Source organism: Camelus bactrianus, chromosome 3 (assembly GCF_048773025.1).
Source record: "Camelus bactrianus isolate YW-2024 breed Bactrian camel chromosome 3, ASM4877302v1, whole genome shotgun sequence".
NCBI lineage: Eukaryota > Metazoa > Chordata > Mammalia > Artiodactyla > Camelidae > Camelus > Camelus bactrianus.
In genome coordinates this window covers 62,515,104-62,527,239 of record NC_133541.1, presented here as the reverse complement: position 1 = coordinate 62,527,239, position 12,136 = coordinate 62,515,104, and the positions used below count along the sequence as shown (strand labels likewise).

At 34.0% G+C, this 12,136-nt stretch overlaps 1 protein-coding gene across 8 annotated transcripts in view; it reads right to left on the bottom strand.

Moving 5' to 3' along the window:
• The window catches only part of POLR3G (RNA polymerase III subunit G), a 78,566-nt gene that overhangs the window by 15,689 nt on the left and 50,741 nt on the right, over positions 1-12,136 (bottom strand). For 7 of the 8 annotated variants that reach the window (XR_006722770.2, XM_045512569.2, XM_045512568.2 and 4 more), the window contains exons 4-7: positions 10,917-10,973; positions 8,318-8,368; positions 5,244-5,326; positions 1,234-1,380 (exon numbers count right to left, since the gene is read on the bottom strand). Coding sequence is in view for 7 of the 8 variants with exons in the window: in XM_045512569.2 (XP_045368525.1) it covers positions 1,234-1,380; positions 5,244-5,326; positions 8,318-8,368; positions 10,917-10,973 (338 nt within the window). In the remaining variant the exon portion in view is untranslated. The remainder of the gene's footprint in view (positions 1-1,233; positions 1,381-5,243; positions 5,327-8,317; positions 8,369-10,916; positions 10,974-12,136) is intronic. The other variant, XM_045512570.2, reaches the window with a different exon arrangement.

Genomic DNA, 12,136 nt, shown 5'->3' with positions numbered 1-12,136 from the left:
CACTCAGAATATATACATCTCTGTTAAAGTATAGTTTTTTTTTAAATGAAATATATAAACCCACTGGTGGTGTTTAGGACTCTGTCAAGGCCCAGAACAGAATTCTGAAATTACTAGAATCCTAATGTTTGCTGTTCTTGTTGAATTTAAGGACAGATATTAAATTCAATACAGCTCAACTCAAACAGACTTTATACACAGCATTTCTAAAGCCAAAGAAAATACAGGAACATTCTGAAAAAGAAGGGTAATATGCTCTAAAAATATTAACAAATAATCAGAAGCTTCCATTGATTGGAACAGCTTAGTGATGGTTCAGAAATAGATCAATGGAACAGAGTTCAGAAATACATCTAAGTAGATGTAGGAATTTAATAGCTGATAAAGGATAATTTCCTATCAATGCAGGAAGAAAATTATTTAGGCAGGCAACTGGCTAGTCATTTGGAAACAGATAAAAATGGATCCATACCCTTCCCTGCACACCAACATAAATTTCACAGTAATCCAAAATTTAATGCAAAGTAATTGTAGTATATAATAAAGATTTCATAGTTGGAGCAGTTCAGGTGAAGAAAAGATTCAGAGTGTGATGTGAGAAGCTGAAATGGAGTGAAGACAATGGGTTACTGGAATGGAGAAGAAACTCTCAGCCTAGGTAACTTCAAGAGGCATCTACAAAGTTCCAAAGAGGCCGTGACCCACAAACTTGCCCTGCTTAAAAATATCTTCATTGACTCCAGCTTATTTTGAAATGCACCATGTTTCAAAAAGCTGGAAACCCAAACCCAAAACAGTGAGTCCTGATTCAGTCAGATACTTGAGGTTGGATTATAGTGTTCACTGCACTTTAGGATTTGAAACCTTGTGGTATTGCAGGGATTGCCCCTCAGGTCTATATGACTAAGCCCTTAATTAGCTGCAGGCTTAAAATTATAAGTAGAGAAATCTTAGTTAAACTAATCTGATCAATTTCCTTAACTTGTAGACTTCCACTTACAAAGCTACCTAGAAGGTTACCTTTACCTCCTATATTCCATCTGGTATTATTATAATTTCAACACTATAATAATTCTCTTGAGACCAAGGAGTTGATGCCAGTGATAATAATGTACCCATGGTTCCAATCAACTTGGTTTTTGTTTGTTTATTTTAATTACATACTATATATCTGACTTAATAGATCATCCTTAAGCTAAGTAGCTTTGTTACCCTCCCCAAATAGACCATTACCTCTTCTTGCTCTTCCTCGTCATATTCCTCTTGGTCTGCAGCATCATCCTCATCCTCATCATCACCTTCTTTACTTTTCTCTTTGCTTCCTTCTTTCTCTTCATTCTCCTCATCTGATTTTTCACCATCACCTCTCTTTTCCAATTCCTGGTATAAATGAGCTTCATTAATTCAAATGGAAATCACAAGATTCTGACTTCCAGGCTCAACCCCAAGAGGACAGTTACCTATTACCTTATTTGAATCCTCCCTTACTGACACCTCCAGGCCACCACCAAGGACACTGAGTTAACTCAAGAAAGCAAGAACTCACTGGCCTGTCATTACACTGGTATTTTCTTTGATTTTGTTACTTGATAATGGGGTCTCAGGTAAAGCTGGGATATCGGCTCTAACGTGCAATGCTTTATTTTTATAATTTCTATCCTACCTCTTTCTAAAATACTGAGTTGATTCAGTTTATGGAGAAGAACTTTCAGAATGTTATTCTGTCTTCCTTTTAATGTGAAAGGAGAAAAGAGAACATAATGGGAACATTTCAAAATGTCTATGTTTTAGCTTATAAGTGAAATTGTTTAAAGCAATACCAAGTCATCTTGGGGTGAATTATCTTATTTGCAGATTATCCATGTTCTTATCTCTGTTCTCCCTCATTCTTTACTTCCCATTCCCAGGGATTTTTGTTTTTTAATTTATCTGGCAGGTTGAAAAGAACAAGATTAAAACTCAAATCTCAGTCAACATTAGCACTTATTAGCAACTGAGTGTGAAGGCAAAGAAGAGATGCAGTTAGAAAAGCTCTGATTACGTGATAGTTCCACTTAGCCACCTTGTTAAAATCAGTATGCTACCTTCTCATAACACACAGATTTAACTCTAAGATTACATCTTTATCTCTAAGATTACATCTTTGTATTTCTATTATGACTACCAAAAATTCTTTCCATTTTTCCATAAAAAGTGACCTGTTTTCATTACTGTTACTATCCATTCTCCAAATTGTTCTATGCTTAATTTGCATAAATGATAGAATCTCACAAGTTTTCTAGGTGAGGTATAACAATAACTTTAATATTTAATACTCATAATATGGCATAAGATTACTTTAGCTAAAATGTGATTATTCTTAGTCAATAATCAGAACACTAATTCATAAACCTGTAAATACCCTACCCTATTATAAGATATTTGCTCTGTAAACTACAGATAGAGAAAAAACATAATTTGTATTTGGAGTGACTGCAACTTAACTATTCCATTACTGGTTCTGAAATAGTTATTTTTAAAAATGCCTTTAATTACATTCAAATTTGAATTTAAGGAAATCAAAAGCAATGAAAGACTACATTAGAAGATAGACTCAATTTTTAATCAAAATTCAAACTCCACCTTTCCTCTTACCCCACCCCACTAAGGTAGAACAAATAAGATCAAAGTAATAGACATAAGATGATTTATCTTCATACTGACACGTTAACTTGTAAAAGTTATTACTACCGTATAATGTGTACAATTTTACCCATTGGCAATCCCTTTGGAAAACTGCAAGTAAAAAAAATAGTGTTTATAGATTCTTTTGAAGTGTTTATAAATACACACACATATATAGTGATGCTATGTTATCATTAATTAATGTATGGAATTTTTCCTTTTCTACTTTAATCAAACCATAGTAAAAAGGCCTACGACCCACAAGTTTGTGTAGTTAAAGGGGAAATGTAGTGCTATATTTAACTCTGTGCAAGGTATATACTATATCTGAAAAAATATGTTATTAGCTATTATTTCATAATTAGCAATAGAATTATTTAAACTAGTTATGTAAAAATATTTTTAAAATACAGAATTCATTCAGTGCTATGTAAGGACTAGGAAGTCTTGATTTCTACTGCCTCAAATATCTTTAAATAAATAACCTCAACTTTGTTTCTACCACATAGACCTAAATCAAACCAATAAAACAGCCAAATCGGTTAACAAATAGCAGATTTACGAAACTTAGAAAAAAGATCTCAGAACACACATATTGTCTCACTACTTCATTCTTTTTGTGTTAAGCCATTAGTTTTGGTTCGTCTACTCAGTAGTTTCCTTTTTCTCTTCTACTTTACAGATTTGTTTCAAGGATAATGTGAATAACACAATGTGAAAACACTTTGAAAACAGTTCATTTATGAACAGAAAACAATTCTCTTAGTTTAAATACTAGAGACCACCCTATAGAGAGAGCTACCTGTATGTCATGCAGAAATAAATTTAAATACCAGTTTACTGCTGTCTGATTATTCACACCCTAATCATGCGATTTGACTGTGTGTCATTCCTGATTCATTACAGAAGTTTTATCAAAGAAAACTTGCAACTACTTTTGCCTAAGAAATAAACAATAATAAAGTCATCTGGAAACTAACGTTGTCTATGGAAGGTGCTAGCTCATCGGGGTTTCTACATTTAAAACTCTAGTTTTAACAAGGTGTGTACTGAAAACGGTGTTAGAATAAAAAACACAATTTGTTCTGATGAGAAACCACATCCAGAGGTACAGATCAATCTTCCTTATAGCACATGTCACCTTAGCAACTTCTTTCCAGGATGCTTTTAAGAATAGTCAGAACCTGTGTTGAGTACAATACAAGATGGCTAGTTCTGCAACCCCATCCATCACTCCACCACAGTTAAACCTGACAGTTTATCACTGTTCCTTCAACAATCCTTCTGGCTTTATTTTCAGACATATGATCTCCAGCTCCAGCACTGGTCAAAAATAAAACTTAAAAAGATGAGTATCAGTTACCATGTAGGTATGCCAACTTGGCCAGGCAAGTAAAAGTTTTAAAGTCTCGATTTCCTCATCAGTAAGTAGGGAATAATAATATCCATCTCTGTTGTTATGAAATCTTAAGGACATAATGGATGTAAATAGCTCATCAAAGAGCCTGCTATAAAAAATGTTCTAAAAAAATGCTAGATGCTATCATTATCATCATAATAATCATCATCACCATCAATGCGAGGTAATACATGCACTGGTAAAGGGAGTAAATTGGTATAATCTCTATGGAAAATTATCTGTCAATATTTATCCATATTATCCATATTATGCAGTACACATAACAACTGAACTAACAGATCCACTTGTAGAAATCTATGCATGTGAAATGACATACTTAACAACAATTCACTGCAGTATTGTTTATAATAGTGAAACACTAGATGAAACATAGTCCATCAATAGATTATTGACTAAATAAATTATGGTTCACTCTTATAGTGCAGCCAAAGAAAAAAAAAATGAGGCAACTCTATACAGACTGACATGAAAACATTTCCAAGATATTTTCAGTGATTAAAGTGAAATTTCAGGAGTGTGATATGCTACCTTTTGTCATTAAAAAGAAAAAAAGCTGTATCTTCTATGCATAAAATGTTTCTGGAAGGATATATAAGAAACTGGTAACTGGTTGTCTACAGGAGGGGAACTGGATGGATGACTAGAGACAGGGATGGGAGGGCATATTTTCAGTTTATTAATCTTTTGAATTTTACATCTTTTTATTTTTTAAATATTAAAAAATAAGGATATAAAAATAAATTTCATAAGACAGGATTTTCCCTTAATAGAATCTTCTACACTTAATATAAGACCAAAAAAAAAGAAATACAAATACACCAAAAGGGGAAACACTGCAAGGTTTTAAAAAGTTATACAATTTAGGTGTGTAACTCCTTCATGTTTCTTTCCCAAGCATAATTCAAATGCAAGGGGAAAAGAGAAATACAGTGGAAAAGAAGGCAGGTGACAGAAAGTGAGGCGAGCTGACAGGTGAGTGGTAGGGAGGACAGGACAGAGCCCCCATTTCTCCCAGCCAGCAATGTTCAGATCTTTCTAGTTACTCTGTGCACTAAATGCACATGTTATTAAAAAGTGAGAGAATGTGGAAAGACTGAAGAAAGCAAAAAGAGGTACGACATTTTTTCAGTTTGTTCTAATAGTAAGAAGAAAACCTTACCTCAATTTTTTTCAATACATCTGCAGTATTAGTGAGTGAAGTGTCTTTGTCTGTATTTTTTGCCTTTTTGGATTTGGGGCCTGCTGAAGTAAAACCACCATTAACACATTTCTCTGTAACAGCAACTGTGTATTATATTTCTTTGCACTTTAATATGCCATCTAGAATGTGGTATGTCATACCATGTAGTCACACAATTTGCAGGCTGAATTAAATTTCTTAAAAAATAAACAAAATAAATCAGCACGTTTCACCAATTTTTCCATAATGAGGACACGATAATCACTTAATAGGATATTTTCTAAGACTGCAGCCAGATACCTCTTTACTAGTACTGAAAATTTGAACTGGCAATTAATATCATTTGGGCCAAAATTGTAACACTGTTCCCTCAGGTAGAAGCACTAAAGGGCCAGTGAAAGGTTCTCACAAATGTATCCCTGCACTGGCTTCCTGTTCACTGATCAGGAATTTCAAACAGGGCAATCTTACCAGATTTGGAAAAACAGAAAATAAATTTCCAGTTATAAAATATATAATCATGAGGATGTAATGTACAGCATAGGGAATAGAGCTTCTAACACTGTAATAACGTTGTATGGTGATAGAGGATAACCAGACTCACAGTGGTGGTCATTTCATAATGTATTAAAGTACTGAATCACTGTATTATAAACTTGAAACTAATATAGATTATTGCAAGTAAACTATACTTCAATTAAAAAACAAATAAGCAAATACAGAATAAATAAGCACTTGCCAAAGGTTAAAGAGATGAGAAAGAGGTTATATTCAGCGCAATATAGCATTATCTTTGGGATGAAGATTAAAATAGTTAAAATGAACACACTTATCATATGAATCTGAAAACCCTAAACAATATAAATAAAATGTTTGAATGGCTTTGGGATATGTAATTTTCAAGCCATAGCAAAAATATTACATTTTGAGGCTACTCTGAAACTTCAAGGTATAAATAGATCCTGCTAGTCGGTTACCAAAACATTATGATATGCGATAAAATTGTTCCATTGTGATCAAAAAGTATTACATAACAAAAAAAAAAAAAATGAACTTACACAGACTTTACACCCTTCACAAAAATTAACTCAAAATGGATCACAGACCTAAAGGTAAAATACAAAACTATAAAACTCCTAAAATACAATATAGGAGAAAATTCAGACGATCTTGAGTTTGGTGATGACATTTCAGATGCAACATCAAAGGCATGGTTCATGAAAAAAAGAATTGATAATCTGGACTACATTAAAATTAAAAACTTCTGCTCTGTGAAAGACAGTGTAAAACAGATAAGACAAGCTACAGACTGGGAGAAAATATTTGCAAAAGACATTCTTGATAAAGGACTGTGTGAAACAATAGGAAAAATATACGTTGGTCTCGGCTCCAGATTCCTGGCACAGAAGTCCTAAAACCCTTATATCTTCCTAAGTGATAAGAGCAATAATGACTGGGGTCGAAGACTCTGGTTTCTGACACAGAGTGTGAAAATCCCTTGGAATTTACTGGGTGACAAGTGTCTTTTGCTCTAAGGAGGTGACTCTTGGTGGGCTCCTGGGGTAGCTTCTTGAAGATAAGGCTGGCTACCAGATAGACCAAGCCATGATTAGAGGCCTGAAACTTTCAGCCCCATCTCCCATCCCTTGGGCAAGGGAAGAGGGGCTGGAGATTGAGTTAATGATTGATCATACCTGTGTGATGAAGCCTCTGTAAAAATTCTTTAAGTATTTGGTTCTGAGAGTTTCTGGGTAGGTGAACACATCCACACACTGGATAATGGAACATCCCAATTCTACAGAGACAGAAGTTCCTGCACTGGGGAACTTCCAGACTTTACCTTATGTATCTCTTCACCTGACTGTTCATCTGTACCCTCTATCACAACCTTTATTACACAATAAACTGGTAAATGTAAGTAAATGTTTCCCTGAGTTCTGTGAGCTGTTCTAACAAATCAAATTCAAACTCGGGGGAGGGGGTGGTTATGGGAACCTCTGATTTGCAGTCAGGTCAGACAGAAATTGTGGGTAACCTGGAGATATACTACCTGCAATTGGCATCTGCAGTAGGGAGTAGTCTCCTGGAACTGAGCCTTTATCCTGGGAGGTCTAAGCTAACTCCAGTTAGTGTGAGAACTGAGCTGAATTGTAGAACACACAGCTGGTATTGCAGAGCATTGCTTGGTGGTGGGGGTGGAGGTGGGGAGAACTACATACATCTACTGTCAGAAGTGCTATCAGTGTTGTAGCAGTGTGGGAGGAAAAGAGAAACACAAAACAGGTGTGTGTTTTTCCTACAGACTATTATCCAAAATATACAAAGAACTCTTAAAACTCAACAATAAGAACACATTTAAAAAACCCAATTTCTCCAATGTCTCTCCCCCAACCTCATCTCAGTAAACTCGTACTAATCCTTCAATCTCTAGTTCAATTCCATCTCCTCAAAGAACTCTTCTTTGACCTCTCAGGAAGGACAGTGCATTGTATTCAATGTTCTTATTCCATTTGACCGTAAGTTCTGTGAGGACAAGGATTATTCCCTTTTTGCCCAGTTTTATTCCTCTTAGTCCAGTGTCTGGCAATGACAGATGCTCAACAACTACTTACCCAGTAGAATTATGAAAGAACAACACAACAGAAACTTTCACTTTGATATTTTATGTACACCATAAAGTTCTATTCTACTAGTTCCCAAATGTTACCAGTTCCGAATGTTTTAAAAACTTAAAATAGACAGTATAACCATTGAAAAAGTTTCAAATATGCAAAAGAAAATATCTACATAATTGAAGTCTTTCCTAGCACATCAAAATTCCATAATTAAAGAAAGGAAAACAAATAAATAAAAAAAATCAAAGAAAACAAAACAAAAAATTAACAAAAAAAAAGGTTCAACAAAATAATCAAGATGCCAAACATATTTTAAGAAAAAGCACTCAAAACTTTAGGTTGTAATTGACTTTAGCTTTAGGTTGACAACTCCATATTAGATAGAATTTAAGTAATAACCTTTTCATACCTGGATTCTTATTATATTAGTTAATGTACCTTTTTTGCATTTTTTTCTTGGCATCAACTCTCTGGGGAGTCTTCTCCAATCTGTGTGTACAAAAGGAGAAATATAAAAATTGCAGTTTCCTCTAGGAATTACTGGTGCTGGATATAACTATTTAAAGAACATGACAGTTGCTCATGCAATGAAAATCAAATCTCTTAATATCTGACTGTACAGATTTAGCCTGGGAACCAAATTATAATAGTGATATATTTTCTCCTATTAAGAAGAAAGGTTCATTAAAATAGCTTTGAAATAGTGCTATAAAATTTCTACAACATTCTTTTAATAGCTATAAAATATTTATATAATTAATTTTAAATACAGAAATTTTCATAAGAAAAATATTTATGGACATGAAGTTATTCATGATATACTGTTAAATAAAAAAGCTTCCAAAACAATATATATAGAATCCCATTTAAAAAATAAATCTAACATTTAAATATTTTTATACATATAGTATTTGTCAGAGAAAGCTCTAGTTGGGAACAAAATATCACAGTAATTCTTTGTGAGTGTTATGCTTACTGCTGTTCTTAAGTATTATTTATTCATGTTAACTATCTTGTATTTTGTAAGTTTTCTGTAGTATATATGTACTTCTTTTGTAATAAAGGATTTTTTTTCAAAAGTTAAAATATGTGATCAAAATTCTAAAACATGCAAAATTAAAAAAACAATTCTAATAATTATCTGAAAACTTTAAAAATACAAATAGCTATGGAAAAGTAAATTTCCTCCAATGAATGATTTTGCCTGTATTAACTAAACAATTCCTTTAATTTGTCACTTCCTTTTCATTTTTTTCCATTTATTTATTGACTTATTTTTACTGAAGTATAGTTGATTTACAATGTTTTGTTAGTTTCAGGTGTACTGATTCAGTTATACACACACATATATATATATTCTTTTCCATTATAGCTTATTACAAGATACTGACTATAGTTCCCTGTGTTATACAGTAGGTCCTTGTTGTTTATCTATTTTATATACAGTAGTGTGTAAATGTTCATCTCAAACTCTTAATTTATCCCTGCCTCTCCTTTGGTAACCATAGTTTGTTTTCTATGTCTATGAGTCTATTTCTAGTTTGTAAAAAGTTCATTTGTATCATTTTTTTTTTTAGATTCCACATATAAGTGATATATGGTATTTGTCCTGTGACAAGTATTTGTCTGACTTTACTTAATATGACAATCTCCTCTAAGTCCATCCATTTTGCTGCAAATGGCATTATTTCATTCTTTTTAGAATCTGAGTTCTATCTATCTATCTATCTCACATCCTCTTTATCCAGTTATCTGTTAATGGACATCTAGGTTGTTTCCATGTCTTGGTTATTGTAAATAGTACTGCTATGAGTATTGGGGTGCATGCATCTTTTCGAGGTAGGAGTTTTCCCCAAATATATGCCCAGGAGTAGGATTGCTGGATCATATGGTAACTGTATCTTTAGTATTTTAAGGAAGCTCCATACTGTTCCCCACAGTGGCTGCAACAATTTACATTTCCACCAACAGTGTTACGAGAGTCCTTTTCATTTTTAAGCATAGAGTTAATCAGAAAAACAAAGCAACATAAAAATGGATTAAAAAATGCTGCCTGCTAATAAAAAAGATTCAGTGTCTTTTGTAGAAAACATTTATATCTCAAGCTATTTTACCTGAACTAATAATTTTTGCTTTGAATATATTTCTATTTTTACAAATGATCCAAAGATGATCAAGAGAAAGTATTTAAAGAGAATCATTTTGGGGACAAATGTTTATGAAGGAGAAGAAATGAGAGACCTAAGAGAATGTTTCCAGAGGGACACAACCTGATCAATGATCAGCACTGAAAAGACAGAGCACTATAACCCAGGAAAGCAATAATGCTGTAAAGGCCATTTATGATTTTACAAACAGGCAGTTTCTACAACACACCAAGGACACAGATGTCAAAGGAAAGTGAGTTAAAATGAGGAGACCTTGGTTCTAGCAGTTCTGTCCAAGTTGCCCTGACAGGTCACTTCTTTTCTATGGCAACTGTTTTTCTTTTCTGCAAAATGAATGAACTGGATGAGATCTCTGCAGCCCCTTCCACTGTGTCTGTAGCCAAGGCAAATTTGCAAATGTTGAAAAAAACTCTCTTAGGTATGGTTCTATTGAAAAGGCATCTTAACAACCAAAACAGTCTATGCCATGGGCTTGGCTTAAAATATCCAGAAAACTAAACCTGTTTTCTCCTCAAAAGCTATAAGATCACCCAAGAGCACAGAAGTGAGGACTATAGATTAAAACTGTGATTCTGGCAAATGAAAGTGGAAAACTCAGTAGTCGGTTTGGTAAGTCCTATTTCATTAAAAAAAAAAGTATTCTAAGAACTTTCACAAAACACTTCAACTCTTCCTTGTTACAATATAAAAATCTTTTCATCTGAGTTTTCAAAAGATAAATGTCACTAATTAATTACAGGAAAATAGCCAGACCCTATTTTCCTATGGTGAAAATAGAAAATTTGTCCTAAAAAAACAAAACAAAACAAAACACAGCGTAGGGTGGTAGCTTTTAAAGATGACTGTAACATTTCCAGTTTTATAATTACCTGGTATCCACTCTTCTTTGTACACTTTCATATATCTTTTACTGTATCTTTCAATATCTAGAAAAAGAGAAAAAAGTATTCATTAGAAAAATAAAAAATTAACCTGAATTTAAGCCATTCATTTAAAATAATTGAAAACACCAGATAACATCTTTTGTTTCACATACAGACAGTTTCCTACATTGTACACAGTGTGTTTCTGGACACATACTGAACAGTTCAAGGAGTATTACATGCTTAAGGAAGAGGCAAGAAGCAGCGGGACATGAATGGCTGAACCTGAGTGGGGACCTAAACCCTAATCATGGTTCTTAGAACCAGACAATTTCACTCACCTTTGAGAATATTCACAAAAGCCCAAAGCCAGGTCAGGAAGCCATTTACACATAAAGGTAAGGGGTCTACTCGGCATCTTCTATTTCCTTCTTGTGATAGTGGCCTCCAGCTCCCAATCTTTAGACCTTACGTAACTGGGAGGTATTAAGTACTGAAGTGGGGGTGGAGGGCTGCTTACCTCCAGCACTTAATACACACACTCAGTTAGGCTTCTCAATGAGCCACTTTTCACAACCCCCTGGGGAAGAGAGTGGGAAAAAGGGCAGGAGTAGACAAGGTTGGACTTGATGGTACATGAATGAGCAGGCTGCAAGCCTTCCACATCACTGCTGACAACTCTGCAGGGACCTTTTGAGCTCACCAAAAACAGGAGAGCCACAACTGTGGCTCCTGTTCTGCTGTGCCCACTTTTCCACAAGAAACTCCCTCGATGAGAGCCCAAACCCTTTTCCAACAGCACAAGTTGGCAAGTGACACCATTACACAATTGCTTGAAACCATGGTTCATCATAAAAACTGGTTTAGGATTATTGTCATGAAAAGCAGAAGGTAATATAAAAGATAAAAATACAAAAATCATGGACCAAATACATACTGATTTTTCTTCCATGTTTAAAAAAAAAATGCTTCCGTAGACTCCCAGATATATTGGTTACCAGTGAGGAGAGGGAAGTGGGGAGGGGCAAGATAGGGGTAAGGAATTAAGAGGTACCAACTATTAGATATAAAATAAGCTACAAGGATATATTGTACAACACAGGGAATACAGCCAATATTTTATAATAACTATAAATGGTGTATAACCTTTAAAAATGGTGAATCACTCACTATATCATACACTTGTAACATATAATATTGTACATCATTATACTTCAATTTAAAAA